Below are 16814 nucleotides of genomic sequence, written 5' to 3' on the forward strand. Positions count from 1 at the left end.
TGCCAGAGTCATGAATATAAATCAAATGCTTTTGTTTCCATCGACGCGTGAACAGTGTCCTGTTAAAGGCGATGCGGACGAGGCGTATGTCCAAATCTGTGTCACTGTTGATTTGTCAACACAACATTCTTATAATAAATGTATCTTCCTACTAAAAACATCATTTGTTAAGCAATTAAATTATTGGGCACCATGCAAGATTTTCCTTTCAGCAGTCATGCTTATGTCAACTGCATTCTAACTATATCGGGATATGTGGGGCCCTTTCTGTTATCTGATAGGCTAAAGAGAATTGACATAACCATCATCATTGATGTATCCTCTGTGTATCTACAAGGGCAAACGCGCACACGCACACCCTCAGATAGAGGCCGGACATAAAACCATTAGTAGGTATTACGGGGAATGCACAATTTCCTGAACGGTTGAAAGTGATTCTGCTGCGTAATCTTTCTTCAAAGCAAAATACAGCTGAATTCTAGTTGGTTTTCATTACTTGAACAAGAGCCATTGTAACTGGAAATTGCAGAAAAAGTGAGACGCAATCTGAATCCAGCAACCAATCCCATACTTCACAGTAGACTGGGACCATTATTTTGAAGTCATTATAATATAAATGTAATATGTTTCTTGTAATTTAGCAGACAATCTTAATTCATCTAAGTTTCAGCTATGATAGCAGATTCATCAATGCCCTATTTCAGTCTTTTATTGACTATTATACCTTAATATAGTGGTGGTGAAAGTAAGGATGCTCCACGGCTGGTTTTACAATGAACATACAAATTCAGAGTACTGAATAAAGTGTCTGTGATACAGACACTTCAGAGCAAATGTGTCATGTTCTTATCCTCTTATCCTAGCTTCCTCCTCCTCACCCATCCCCATTACTTATATAGGACAGGCTAAACAACTCCTGTCTAACTGGATTAAACTTTTAAAATAGAGCAGGTTTTCAACAAAGGGAGAAGACGAGGGCACCCTAGCAATTAGCCACCTTGTCAAGAGCCAAGAGCTAGAATTCATTTTGTATTATTTAATCTCTTACAGAATATGTTTAGTTAACCTTTAGCAGTCGTTGCCATGATGATCAACATACTGGTGTATGTCTCAAACAATGTATGGTTGGTCATAGGGATGTGCGTATTTTCGTTCAAGCACAATTTGATTGTATTCAAGATTCAAGAAAACTTGTATATCATCTTATCATAGCCCACATATTGGATACGTAGGTGATGATAAGTTACAGAAACAAGCTTTTAGTTTGAAAAGATCCGAAGGTCTGAAATCGAGACCGTATGGACATGTAGAGCTCGTTCTGGGCAGCGGTTCACTGCGGAGTCCGAGAGAGGGTAAGCGTCTCGCCTATGAGGACCCCACCCTTGTGGAATTCAGTATTTGCACTGATTTTTTTCAATGACCTGGTCAGAACAACATGTTAAATTGATAACGGTAAACATGTTTTGTGACGTATATGGTTGAGCCTCAGTCGTCTTCAGAGACAAACTATTAAATCCACTTTTTCTGTTTCGTTGAGGTCCATGGTTTGAGCTCCCAAACATGAACACTTTTTCACTGCTTAGATCATTTTATACAGTCAATGGCTTGGACCCAGCGGCACATATCACATGGGACCAGGGTGTTAGCCACTGATGATGCAACCCAGAACTGTATTTAAGTCTTTGGTTCACCGCGGGTAATTCCAAAGATCCGATATGACATCGCAAAGTAGTTCAAACCGATTTAGTTTTGTCCCCTAAAATCCGCTATGGCATCAGAGTGCATCTGTTGCCGTGAGTGTGCTAACGCCAGCTAGGTTTTCATACATTTTGTGCCTTCTTGGTTTCGTTTTATTCACTAAATCCATAATTTGTGTCTCATCTTTGGTTGATGGCACTCGATGGGGATTTTAGGTGTGCAGGATTTGTGTCAATGAAACAAGATTGCATAGGAATCATAGAGATCATGATTATTTGATGACTTTTCATGCAGCCCTAATGCCTATTTCAAGCTACACATGTTCATGGTTTTGTAATTGGGATGATACAACATTGCACAATTTTAAATAATGTTTTCAGTACGCTTGATTCCGAATCCCGACATTTTATTGTTTAAACCTAGGGTAGGCAATTTGGTAAATTTTATTTTGAAATTATCCAAAAATCTGACCGGTAGGACATCCAATAGTTTCCATCCAGCCAAATTAAATGATTGGACAGACTTATTGCAGGCCTGTGACAGACGCATATACTGAATTGTTTTATTGTTTGTAAGAGAAGTTTGGGGTTGTTATTGAAACTCACTCAATATATATATATGTTTGTGTGTAAGAAATTGGGCTGCACAGGTCATCCGACAATAAAAACAAATCTTTTCTTTCAACATCTTTCTTCTTGTAGGCTCTAGTTGCACCAGCAATCCAGGATGGGTGTCTGGCTGCGAGTCAGGGTGGCAAGGCAACCCCTCTGCTCCCAGCAACGGTAACCAAGCGCGACGCCACAGCACAGCATCCGACAGTGGAGACACAGGCATCGGCACCTCGTGCTCAGACAGTGTGGAAGGTAGGGCCAGGCCTCTGTTTCACTTCCTCTGTATGGACAGCACATGCTTGATCAACTGGTCAATGATGGGCATTCAAAAGTAAAGCCAACACACATGGGAAGAGCAAAATATTCATTTAATATTAATAAAAAAGAACAAGTCAAAATCCGTTTTTTGGAAATAGAGGGAACAAACCGTTTTCTTTTTATTCTTCATTCCAACATGAAAAGTGAATTAAACTCATGTACACAGACCGCATCCCGCCAAGTCTCTGAACAAAGTACAGTCCTGAAAAACTTAAGGCTGAGTTATGAAGTGAAACAAAATGAAATTCAGGACGATTATCAGGCAAACCTACATAGCTTTCTCATGCAAACGTTTTTGATCAGTTTCCTAGGCGATATGCCATCACTGCCCACATCTCTGAGCAGTTGGGAGATGGGCCAAATGCCGAGGCCAGATTTCCCCACTGGGATCAGTGTAGGGTTTGGTAATTGTATATATAAATTCTTGAGTTTATCTTACAGGATTTCATTTTGATATTCTATCACATTGACAGTTAAATGTTGCCGTTTGCATCGCTTACTTATTCACTAATAAACTGGCCGCATTCCTAATTGTTTTAAAAGGTTGGTTTTGGACTTGGCTTTTGCGGATTAAATTAGTAATAGCCATTTAGATGTTGTAAAAAGTTAATACTGTGTTCCATACCTGTTCCACTTACAAAGACAAAACTGGGTGAGCAAACCACTATCGCTTCTGGTTAAAAATCATGATCTGCATTTTATTGGATATTGAATAAGTTTTAGTGGTCCCTGGCACCAAATCCACATAATCACAAGTTTTTCTACTACATTTGTACATTTTGAGGGCAACATTAGATACATGACCATCGTTTTCTAATTGCGCCGCTGCCACAGGGGGAAGGAAAGAGACAGGACAATTAAAAGAGGAAAATAAATGCAATACAAAAGAGGTTGGCTAAGTAGGACACATCTTTTTTTTTTGTCTCCTATGATTTCGGAAGAGGTGGGGGTGCGTTTGCGACCATATTTGCATGTGTGAAAATGTATGCATGTATATATCAGGGATGCAAGAAACATTTGTTTCCAATATAATTTGACCTAGTCACTTGGTTGTGCCGATTCTGCCTAAGAGAATAGTGTGGACACGCCTGCCACGGAGTACTTGTATGGTGATTCATGATTATGTGGTCACAAACTCCGTACTGACAGACGCACATTGATCTTAAACGTCAACGGTTCTATGTTGCTATGCATTTTAGGAAGTCCCCAATGTCAGTGTCACTACTTGGTTCATCTATTGGACAGGAAGGCCGAGAGACAGTGCCCCGGGTCGTGTCTGGTGCTGAATTGGGTCATCCAGCAGGGTAAAGAGTCCTGGCATCATTTCATGCACAGTATGGACATGAATATAGGTCAACCATGATGTATAAAGCTGGATGTAGATCACTGATGATATAAAGGGGGCTGATTGGCTTGCTCTGCAAGGATGTTCTTTTAGGCTCTGAACGGGTCAGAGACCGCTGTCCCTTTACATTTAGGATGTTCTGCTAGGTTTGGACCAAATGTTTCATCTCATAGTTATCAACTCAAGTAATAGTTGTATATCCCAAACAAACAGGTTACAATTGACATGTTATGTTATTAGGGGTGAGACACTATTAAAATGTCATGCCACGATAATCCTGGCCTAAATAATACCCATTTATTAAATCGATAACATCATAATAAAGCCGTTCATATTGTAAATAGAGTAAATATTGCATTTAAATATATTGTTTTAAATCTTGTTTAATGTTTTAGATTATATCTTGTTTCTTTTATTCACCAACCTGACAAAGTCGCTATCCTTTCATGTGAGAAAATTTTTATACTTATGCATAGTTCACATTGCATATATCACCTTTGCTCAGCCATCAATCAATATGCATTTTCAGTTTAGTGCAAAAATGATCCAGCTAAGTGAATAAGCAGTGAGTAATTTTAAATCTGTAGATGTGCAATGTCTGCTGATTTTGTTACCCCTTGTCATTCCTTTGTATACCCTTGAACCCTTAAGCATATAATAACATTTAATGCCACTCAGCTAATATCCTTGACTTGTCCATCTGGCCATTTGCGGTCTATTAAATCAGTTGGGGTAATTTGGGGATCACACAGCGGGGCCTTTTATGAGCTAATCCTTAAAAATAATAATCATCTTTAAACTGCCAGAGAAACATGTCTCAGAATCTTTTAAATAATGTATTATATCATGATTGAGCGCCCGTCCAGTGTATGTAACCATTCTGTAATATCTTCTACTTGGGCAGTAAGTTTTGCTTCTCTAAAATCATGCCGTTTGGTAATGCGATTTGGACAGAGAGCAGCAGCTGCTCCATGGAGCTTGAGTGCCTGATGGTCTCATCTCATTAGGACAATAACAAGGAGGGGGATGTTGTTATATTTGCAAGAGGTTTGGGGGTGATTTGGATTAGGAGATGTGTGTGTTCTAACCTTTTACCACCCATTTGTAGCATAAACCTTGTATATCTAAATGATAAATGCAATCCTTATAAAATCTCTAAACAATTGAATGTAGATTAGATAGCACTGTTAATTAATAATCTATTTTATGGGTTAGTGTCTTTCTAGTTTTAACCTTCCAAAATCTCATCTACCTTACCCAAAAGCATCTGATGACTGCTCTGCTCTGATGACTGCTCTGCTCTCTCACTTGGTCAACTGCAACGTAGTAACTGATCTACCAATCATCTGTGCTTTCAGGCAGACATTTCTTAATTAATTTACTGTTAAATAACTCTACTCCCTTATTATCCCTCACCACGATTGAGGACTAGAACTACCATTGCATTTTATAGGGGTGTTCCCGGGGGAATGTACTATTTTGGTGGGGGTGTTTTATCTGTGAATTCTTAAAATATGCAGAATTACATTGTGTTCTCTGAACATTTTTATTTTGTTAATATAAATATTTAAGTTTTTGTTATGACAAATGTACTTATTGTAAGTCGCTTTGGATAAAAGCTTCTGCTAAATGGCCTCAATTTACATGTAAATGTATAATGTCCATTAGTAAGTATTTAACAGTTAGCCTACTGACAGATTAACATCAAATTAAACACTCACTAATGACCATTGTACTAAAAAGGGTTACTGCTTTGTGTAGTTGAGTGAGTGGCGGCACCATACACTTGTCCCTTTGTGTACCACACTTGTGTAGAGCGGTTGTATAAAAGGAGCTAAGTACAAACCGAGTACACAAATCTGTGAGAAATGAATCATTGGATCTTCATCTGCGGCAAAATGTAACTGCTTGTTTATTATTCGGGTACTGTTCACTTGGGACACGTTCCCTTCCACTGCGGAGCATTTGGGCCTAGTGTCCCCAGACGCCTTGGTTGACCTCTAATTTATGTGCTATGGCAAAAGTGACAAGAATCATGACAACAGCTCGAGTGTCTATAATGCCAGCTCAGCGGGCGTGCTTTGTGGAGCCTTATCAAAGCCCAGTTTGCAGCTGGTCCTTGTCGCTGGTGATGCAATATCTTCTCTTGTTATAACCCCTGACCAGAATTTTATTATTCAGCTAGTACACTTGTATCCCAGATCTCTTGGGCCAATGGTAAAAACAATGTAGCTTTGCATTGTATACATTTTTTTTCTTTATTATACTTTTGTGAAATATCCTGTGCCTCAATTGGTAGATATTTAGTATTTTTTATTTGGGAGCTTTCATCTTCTGTCCCGCAAAAAGTTTGAGGCACAATTGGTTTGAATCCTTAAGTACAGGTCATGCATTAACAACACACAATGGCCCTCTCATTTACCTACACCGTTTTAATCAGACATGTGCATACACCCGTGGATGGGATCACGTGTTAAGTACAATTACTCCATAATGCCTTGAGTTGGTAAAACATGTGGGAAAGTTTGCTGACTGGTGTGAGTGTGCTAACATGTGCTTTGGCTATCTAACCTCATTTGAATGGGAAGTTAAAGTTCAACGTTGTCATCTGTAGTAATGTTTGTAGTGATTCAGTGAAAAAATGAATGTTGCTTTCGAAAGAAAAAAAGATCACAGAAATGGTATTTCTTGCTACACAATAAAACGTCACAACTATCGCAATACAGGATGTTAAATGGTTTGCAGGTTGTTCAGAGATTGCACTTGAATGGTTATCATAGTTTAATATTATGAAATCTGGGTTTTGGTATACCTCCACTTATTCTGGAAAAGAAACGGAACCAGACATCTTAAAATCACAAAGTTTATAATATATAATATATACACAAGACATTAGCTTTTTGGTGAATGAATAAAATACAATGAATGAATAAATACTTGACAACATTAAGTTATTGCGTAGGGATGGGCATTTTAATAAATTTCCTTGATCGATCAACGATAAAATGAACGATCAATTATCGATTTAATCGTTATTTTCTACAGGCTATATAAAAAATTCCCATTGGTAGAAAATACAACATATCTTTCTCAATGAAATCCTTATTCCATATTTATAGGTATTTATAGGCTAACAACCCTACAAGACAGTTAACGTGTAGACCTACAACTGTCTTTATTTTTTAAATAAATAAATATAGGCCTTATAGGCTATAGTCCAATGCGGCGTTCGTGAAAGCCAAACAATGCGCTCTTAAACACGCAAAACCATAAAAGTCTTATTAGTAATAAATGCACAGAGAAGGATTCACAAATGTATTTTGTGATTTATATATAAATTACTCTCATCTCACAAATACATTTTAATGCACACACAAATGGATATCGGTATGTATAAATGTAAAATAAATCCGTAAACAAAAATAAGTTTCACACAAACATTTCTGATCCACAAACAAATGTGTCTTATTTTAAATAAATGTAATATAAATATATTAATTAAAAAAATATTTGCAATTTTCATAAATGTATTTGGCTGTTGTTACATTTATATACAAACTGTTGGCTGAAAACGAGGTTGGCATCTGATTGGCTACAGATAGTTCCTTGTTGAAAAAAATGCATTTGTGAATCCAGCCACGTCAGGAGAGTCTCAAAAATCCACATATAAACACAGACCAGTTCACACACAAATGCAAACAAGTTTACAAATGAAAAGCGTCTTGTAAATTCAAGTTCAGCAATTTGCATATAAATGTAACAACATCCAAATACATTTTGAGGAAAATTGAAAATATTTTTTAAATTAATATTTTTGTGGATTTATATTACATTTATTTAAAACAAGACACATTTGTGTGTGGATCAGAAATGTGTTTGTGAAACTTATTTTTGTTTATGGATTTATTTTACATTTATACATACCGATATCCATTTGTGTGTGCATTGAATTGTATTTGTGAGAAGAGAGTAATTTATATATAAATCACAAAATACATTTGTGAATCCTTTTCAGTGCATTCATTATTAATGAGACTGTTCTGACCCAATAGACACCCGCATGCAAGAATAAGTTCACGTCTGAGTGTAGGCTAGAAACGCGATTAACTATTAACAAGTGCAAAAACGCCAACATATCCTTATTTTGCTGACCGCTTGTTTTTTATCCCGACAAAAGCCTCGTAAGGACAGTTCCTGTGCGTCTCTCGTAGATCGCACCATCTTTCAACGTCTTTGTTTAAAAGCTTGCGGTTTCACTTTCTCTTTAATATCGCTGCATTGTCTCTTTGAAGACAGCGCAGCAACACCTCTACCCAAGGTATTGGGTTTAATTCTGTTGTAAATGCGACGCGGGGGCGTCGCATTTACAACAGAATTAAACCCAATAAACTGCCAATGGTGCAGGTTCCGGGAGGGTAAATTGGGGTTCTAGCTCAAGCAGGCAATTTACCTTGGGGAGTTTAAACGGGCGGACCGTGCCACAAAAAAGGCGGGCATAAAACGGCATATTTGGCAGTGTAAAATGCTCAGTGAGAGAGGGCTGTATCTGAGCAGAACGGCTCCAAATAAGTGTCAATTGTGTTCTCTGTGTTGTTCTCCATTGTTGTTCTACTAAGCAGTGTACGCTTGGTGATGACGTATTACGACGTGATGACATATGTAAAAGAGGCAACCATCCTCAAGTTAAGTTGAGATTGCCTAGTGTGAAAAAATTGGAGGATGATTGATTTCACTCATCATTACTGCTTTAAATGTTCTTATCTAAAAATATTGTTTTAATAAAAAGTTTACTACACTGATATTTTGTGTTGTTTATACCAGTGTGATCAACTTAATTAGTTTCTAATGTACATTATTTTGTCTTCCAGACCATTCCAGCTCCAGCACCACTCCGTTGTCATTCCACCCATTAGTCCACCATCGCTCTGCCCCAGGAGGGAGTTCCTCTGGTACCCTTCCCACAGCACACGTCCTCCCCTCACCCTCCCCATCCTCCTCGGGCTCAGCCAAGCTCAGCGTGGCGACCTCACCTTGCGGCGCCAGTCCCTGGAGCAGCCTCTGTCAGCTGTCGACGCCAGCCGCCTCCTCTCGGTCAGACCTGCCGGGGTCGCTGGACATGAAGGACCCCCAGCCAATCAGGAGGTGGTCGTCTCTGACTCGGCTCTCGGCGGGGGCCGAGAGAAGCGCCGGCAAGGGCTTGGGCAGCCGCTGCAAACTGGATCCCCACGGGTCTCTGGACAGAAAACTCCTACACGGGTACCGGCATGACTCTATCGGTCAAGCGAACATGGACGCTTATCTCTCTACGTCGTCTCACTTCAACCCCCTGCTGCGCTCGCCCGGTGCCGCCGACCCACACTTGTGGTACGACCGTGGCGGTAGACCCAGCGGCGTCACACAAGGAACGGACTCGTCTCGCTCGTCTGCCCTGTCGTCTCCCCTCAAGCCCCGGAGCCTCGACCTGAACTACAGTGCCTTACCTGAGAGCAGGCTGGGGCCAGGCGGTCCTGGCCACGGCTTCACCAATCAGAGAGGCCTGTCCTTGGCCCAGCCGGCGGTGGGCGGGTCTCCCATTCAGCCAGCCATCAGAACTCAGATGTGGCTGAGTGAGCAGATGGAGTACAGGCCCGGCTCAGAGTTGGGCAAAGTTGTACCAGAGGTGGAAGGCGGAGCAGAGAGCAGTTTGCTATTGGCATGGCAACAAGAGCACCAGCATAGAGAGAGACTACGGCAGGAGGGCGAATTGAACCAGGTAAGCTAAGACATGCAATGATGAGCAGCAAACCTGGGAGTAAGATCGAAGTAAAGGGGTAAAGGTGAAGTGAACTGGAGTGATGGGTAAAAGCTGAAAGGGTAACGACTTAAATTGCCACTAATTTTTTTTTTTTTCAAGAAAATTAAAATAGGTTGCTATAGTTGTGAAAATAAACCATTGTAGTCATGTATCATAACAATAAGTTTTTCTTGGCTGTTCATCAGAAAAAGAAATCCTTGGACATTACTTTGGGTTTTGGTAACGTGATTTGTCATTTGACTTTTATATATGACAATATGATAATGATTAATCCCAAACACTATTGTTGGATTAGTCATTCATGAAAATAAGGGGGCGATCCTATTTACTGAATGAGTAAAGATATATTTATAGGGATAAATAATTTATTCAAACAATTTGAGGACCTTTTTCAAAAAAATATATAAACTTGGTGTTGGATATCCCACATTGTTTTTAATTTATGTTAAGATATTCTATCTTAATCTTAAAATGTTGCCCATCCAGAGAAGAGAATGCAGTGGCTGGTTTTCTTTCAGACTTTTTGTGGCTACTTGCTATTCCCTCCTTTCTGCCAATCTCAATTTATCAAACATAGTGGTCGTCCGAAGTCACATTAAACCTGCAATCTCTAGTAAGTACACTACTTAACACTGCACTTCTTGCAAAGTTTTTAATTGGATACAATAAATGGGTTTTAGTGCCCAATAGAGCCAAAAAGGAGCAGCTCATAGGTAATAGGATACATTTGGTCATTGGGTTTTAAATATTGCACTCGCTGTCTCCCCTTGACCCTTTGGAGCTGTAACTGGATTGATGGATGGATGAATGAGCAAACGGATGAATTCAGTCATGCCATCTTCTCCTTGGGCCTGTTGACGGTCCACCTTTCTGGAGAATGTCCGGCTACATCCCTCTTCTACGAGGACAGGGGAGGGAAGCACATTGTGACTTTAGACCAGAGGCATGCACAAATGCATACAAACTCAATGATGGAACAATGCATTAGCATGTTATTCATCCATGTTTATTGTGTATAAGCACCACGTAGCGTGTGGCTCTTGTGCCAAGTGCAATCATGCAGCATCAAAACCAGTGACAACAAGTGACCCACTAGTGCCCTCTAGTGCCCTGTGCATGTTTCACAACAAGTCTATAGCGATGGTAGTTCTACGAGGAGCTATGTTATCAGGCCATCTAATTCAATCTCAGGGCCAACACGTTCATCAGTCTTCTTACACGAGGAGCACGATGATGTACATGAGCAGCAGGCAGATGAGGATCAGGCAGAAGTTCACGAAAAGCTCCTGCAGGTTCCGCCTGGCCTGCGGGGGGACCTCCATGGCCTGGGAGGCCCGGCGCATGGCGTTGCGTGTCAGGTGCTGTACTTTCTCCATGGATGGGGACCACTGGTGAGGTGTGGACTGGAGAGGTGGTGGGGACTGGCACTAGGCTGAGATCGATAAGGAGTGGGACCCCAAGCTCTTATTCCCGGCAAACTTGGTGGACAGAGAATGTTTTCTGGAAATAGTCCAGCGCCGCTTTGAGGCAAGTGGTCACAGGATGTTGAGGAGACGTGTCCAGCGTTTGTCTCCTGTGGTTAGTCAGCTGGTGCTAATCTATAATAAGTGCGCAGATCCTCGGCTGGCTTGTCAGGGTGAGGTTGTAGACGGTCAGAAGAAGCAGACTTTGAATAATAAGATTCCAGTAGCCTGGGAGAATAGGAAGAGGTATATGAAAGAGTAATAAAAAGGGACAATGAGAGTGTGCTGTATCCTTGCATATTATTTTCCTATTGTTACATTGGTATATATTTTCTTTCCATTCTTTAGCTCAGTGCTGTGTGAGGTTCTGTACAGAAAGCTTTTTTTGTCTTACCAAAAAACCCATTCAACAAACATTTCCATAGAACAGAATAAATAACAATGTAAATTATGAAACATGATATTTTGTCCTGTGTCAACTGGAGGTATTTTCCATTAACACACTATGAAATAAATTAATAATATATTTATTTATACAGTGCGCGCATGTGATGAGATTTGTGCCAGAGATCGTGTGTGTGTGTGTGTGTGTGTGTGTGTGTTGGCTACTGCTTTGAACCTTTCCATGACGGTGCGCATCAGTTGCTATTGTGATGCTATACAAGGTCATTAGGAATATTTTGAGTGCAGCTGTGCAATTGTTTTCTTAAGATTCATTTTGTTTGATGTCTCCATGTAAAAAAAGGTTGATGTTATTTATAACAGCTCATCGTTTTCGATGTAACCTTTTTAGCAGTTGTGTTGGTTGTGGCAAAAAAGGACAAAGTATTGTATTATTATTTACAATTTTAAATTCAACACATAAAAAAAGTCCCCTGACATTTCTCTTCAGAACCATTATATTTCTATAACTTAACTTAATTTAGTAATCCCACTTCCATGCTTAGCTTGTGCTTCCCGCAACCAAGATTTGTCGTTGATTCATAACGTGCGCAGACCTGACGTAAGTCTCTGACTGTTCCCATGAGTAAAAAGAGGAAAACTTCAATTCTTACCTTTTTCCAAAATGTAGATATTTGAAGCGGATATTCAAAGGACACCTGGCTATATATGTGTCAGTCCCCCTCTGTCACTGTCTGTGTCTGTGTGGTACACAGGAGTGCCCCGCTATTTTGTGCGACCACTGGTCTGGTGGAATGGAACGATACGTGTTGATGGGAGGTGACTTGGAGGGGGTGGAGAGCTGAGGCCCATCCAGAGGACAAAAAGGGCAAATACTAAGCTGCATGTTGTCAAACCCCCCAGCCTCGGCCCAAACTCGAGTTATTCTCAGATAAAGCTGGATCTACAGTTCTGCTTCTGTCTTGGTCGAGCTGCCGGCATTCATTCCTTCAGGATGACGTGCACAGCACATTACGGGGGTGCTAGAGCTTTCACGACCACAAGTGTTACAGGAGCCCACGCAAGACAGTCTGTTCCATTGAAAATATGTTGAAACAGCAATATATACTGTATATACGGGAAAAGTATGTTTAGAAATCCTACAAATGGAATGCTGAAGATTGCTTGGTGTGTCGCAAACAACGAAAAATGACTGTTTGGATTTTGCCAGGTGCATTAATTGTCTGGCTGTCAAAAATGCACTACGCCCATTCCCTGCTCGACCAATCAGCGTTAAGTTGACGACTGTGTGTCTTTGTGTTCCCAAACAGCCGAAGGGGTGTGTTCAGGTGTGTGGATCTTTTTGGAACTTCTCATACATGCTCTGTTCTTCTGTTGTTGTGTAGCTGGCCTTTCGGTAGGGGTGGGAAACTTATGATTTCGATTCCGATTATGAGGTCAACAATTTGATTCTAAAACGATTATCGATGCATCTCGGTGCAACAATTTTTTTTTTATGTACATTTCCATGCGTGATTTTCAAAAATATATATATACATCTGAGTTTGCTAATCACTTCCTACTTTTGTAATGGTCATTAAAGACATCGACAGATGAATTAATTTATCTCATATTTTATTAGAGAAAAAGCTTTTGTCACAAATATGACTTTCTATGAATAATGCAATAATCAATGCAGCTTGCATTACAGCACAATATGGAAGCATGTAAAAAATAGGCTTCAGTTTTCTTTTCTTTCTAATCTTTCTTTTCTATGTCATTAAAGAAAAAGCTGCTCTTGAATTAGAAGGAGTTCTTGTGTCTGGCCGTGACTTTGCGTGCATGCAATGCGAAGGCTGAATCGCAATCATGTCAAGACAAATCAGATTGGCGATACACACTGAAGATAAATTAAATAATTTTAAATTACTAAAATTATCCCTCTGGCGAACAGAATGTTGCAGCAGGCGAACATTTTATTTTTTTTTAATTCCGATTATTCATTTATCTGCATCGAGACGGAATCGTTCTAGAGAGAATCGTGATGCATCGAAGAATCGATTATTTTTCCCACCCCTACCTTTCGGCACACATTTTTTCCCTGAGTCTTCACTTAAAGCATTGGAAATGTGTTATTTTTCTATTCACAAGGGATGTTTAGATTTGAAAATATTTGATTTAATGCGTACATAAAAATGATCACAGATTTTGGCGTTGCCGTACCATGTTAACTCTAAACTAATCCTTGCTCTAAATGTATCCACTAATCTCCAACCTCTAAGGCTATGTTATGTACACATTAGTCTCTCAAATCAGACTTTAGATTAATGGCTGATGGCCAACAAGCTCAAATCTAAGTGATCCGGGTGTTTCACTTTCTTTCGCTTCATATTTGTTTTGACCAATCTTGCTGCTTGAAAAGGGGATCTGTAACCGTTTCATTGCCTTCAATAACGTTTTCAAATTCACACCATGTATGGCCATTGTAGAAAAATTTGCTGTGAGCATATAAAAACAGATATTCTCCCAGCATATTTCACCCACCAATACATGACAGATGGTTAGGGTATTTATATTCCCTAAAACAACACTCAAATATTAGCTCTTAAATCTTAACCACAGCACTTTGAACTGCCACAATGTGGCACGTATCGTTTCATTGTAATCGCATGCTTACCCAGAATTCATGCACAGACACATATGCAACTCATACACTGTAGATTATAAGTCAGGCTAACTTTCCAGACCCTGATCTTCTACCAGGAATCCACATATCTTTGTTCTAAAAATAACTGTAGTATTGTCCTAAGTGGTATTTCACTGGGTGGGGGCAGAATGGGGTTGACCTTCTGATTAGAGGACAAAGCCGTTTGTTTCAGGGAGGGGGTGAAAAGTTGTGAGTTGAGAACTTAAAACCTCTTGTCCTTAAGCAATTATATTAATAGTTAATGACATTGTTAATTACAAACCACAAGAATCGGTTTCCCTCGTCGAAAACAGCTGTCAATGAGGGTAGATGTAGGATTGTCTTTCTGAGGAAGCTAAACTTGTACCGCAACCTACTTGTAGATGGTTAAACAGATAGTGAGTTGCAGTTTCACCCACTGTTGTCCCTTGAAATGGCTCAACCATTTGACTGTTTTCATCATCTATACCCTTGCCAATAAGCCTGGAGAGCACCCTGATCATCCTCCATTCTGTTTGGCTACACGTATCAGTCAGCACCTCTAGCCTGCCTCAATGTTTTCATGTGGGCCGGACGGGGGTGAGAGTACTTGCCCTGACGGACAAACTCCCTCAGCCAATCAGTGTAGCAACCCAGTCTGCAGCATGGCTTCTTCTTTTTTTTGAGAGTGCATACTCTTGTTCTTGCTTTATATTGCTCATGAGTAGGGTTGAGCTCCGAAACTCGGTTCCAGTAGGGTACCGGTTCCAACGTAAGCGGTAGTACCAAGATCGAATAAGAACATTTCACCGTTATTTCGGTGCCTCATAACGGTGGCTGACTTTTTTTTAACGCCCCCTGCCCGTTTTTTTTTGCCCGCCCCCTGCGTTAGTGCTGGGCGGTATAACGGTTCACACCGAATAACGGTGTGTATTTTCGTTATGATATGAATTTTTTATGTACCGCTATACCGGTGTATTTGATTACACAACGTTCGGATCGCTTGCATAACAAGTAGGCTAGCAAATACCATTGCCATTCAACAGCGTCTGTGACAACGTGTGCTATGTCCTAAACTTCAACTCAGTGTCCGCTGACTTTCTGCTTAATGTGAAACTTATAACAAGTGCATGTTATGCAATGTGTGCGTGTGTGCAGTTTTTTAAGTACCGGTTCAAGAACCGTTTTAGCACCGGAACTGTTTAAAAAGTACAGAGTGGGATACGGTATCGGATAAAACCCAAACGATACCCAACCCTACTCATGAGTATTTCTGCATAACTGAACTCAAGGCTGTGTCTACTAATGTTAACATTACCGCTCATTGCTTCGGGAGATGCCATCAGTGTTTTCCAGTGGCTGCCTCTATTTTTATGTCATCCACTATAACAAAGTCCCTGATTGGCCGAGATTACATTGTCCTTTCTGGAAGTTGGAGTTGGTGGCGGGCAGTCCAGGCTGATCCGTGTAGCCAAACAGTATGGGAGGTCACATGATCAGGATGGTCTCCAGGATACTTGCCAATAACCATCATGAGTAAAAAACATGACATAATGCATCACATAACACCATTTCTGGTTCAGGTAGACTCTGGTTGAAGCCAATTGCCTTCCAACTAGAGGAATTCACCTGAATTTTACTAATAAGTGTCACACAAATGTCATGATGTTATACATCTGTTTAAATGATGGCTCATGTTCATTTATAGCTTGTCTTTAACCAGTGTATTTGTGTGTGATGTGTGTATTTCAGATGCTGTCGGGGACATCGCTACCTGTCAACACTCTGGTGAAGATTAAAGAGGGACTGCTAAGACAAAGAGAACTGGAGATTGATCGGTACGGCACCAGTTGTACACAAAGACACTCACAGACGATGCACAGCTGCCATACCTTTCAAGAGTGCCCTTGTCAAGATCTAATCTATTGGCATACTGCAGCGCATAGCTACAAGCTGTGTGTCCCCAAACGGGGTGACACAGTAACAAGTGGGCCAAGGGCCCAGAGCATGAGTGTTGGTGTGAGTGTGGGTGTGTGCATGTCAAAAACAGATCAACACTAAGGAACAAACGGGGGGCCTGGATGAACTCAGGAGCTGTGTTTTCTAAGCATTCTTAGATGTGGAACATGAATGAACCGATCTACCAGTAGCACGGATACATTAGAGGTGTGGAACATGTGTAGCTGAAACATGATCTCATGTCATGCCATCTCAAGTGGTGTTGTCACCATATCACACACCAAATGTAACCATGCTACAGAAGTACATTTCATCCAAATTTTCCAGATGATAATATGGAATTGTGCATTTTATACATTTTGTACAGTTGATCCCAAATCATACATTTTTTAACATTAATAATCGATGCAGCTCTGAACAGGAACGTTTTTGGGCACTTAACTGGCTTGGAAAGAAAGCCAGCCAGCCAAAGCAGTTAATTTCCAGCAAGCCAAAGCTACAATAATGGACTGATGCTCAGTCCATTAATGTTCCCAGAGGGGAATGTAACGATTCTCTCATGTCATGTTCATCTTGACCT

The 16814-nt window shown here is 40.4% G+C and overlaps 2 protein-coding genes across 3 annotated transcripts in view; one reads left to right on the forward strand and one right to left on the reverse strand.

The window, feature by feature from the left end:
- The window catches only part of cep85l (centrosomal protein 85L), a 28930-nt gene that overhangs the window by 4125 nt on the left and 7991 nt on the right, over positions 1–16814 (forward strand). For both annotated transcript variants that reach the window (XM_079753702.1, XM_079753701.1), the window contains exons 2-4: positions 2400–2561; positions 8841–9724; positions 16028–16113. In XM_079753702.1, coding sequence (XP_079609828.1) covers positions 2400–2561; positions 8841–9724; positions 16028–16113 — 1132 coding nt within the window. The remainder of the gene's footprint in view (positions 1–2399; positions 2562–8840; positions 9725–16027; positions 16114–16814) is intronic.
- Positions 10981–11142, reverse strand: pln1 (phospholamban 1; the record flags this gene model as incomplete). Its single annotated transcript, XM_079753703.1, has 1 exon — positions 10981–11142. The coding sequence occupies one exon, from the start codon at positions 11140–11142 to the stop codon at positions 10981–10983; it is 162 nt and encodes a 53-aa protein (XP_079609829.1).

Source organism: Pollachius pollachius (genome assembly GCF_949987615.1).
Source record: "Pollachius pollachius genome assembly, chromosome: 16".
NCBI classification, from domain to species: Eukaryota; Metazoa; Chordata; class Actinopteri; order Gadiformes; family Gadidae; genus Pollachius; species Pollachius pollachius.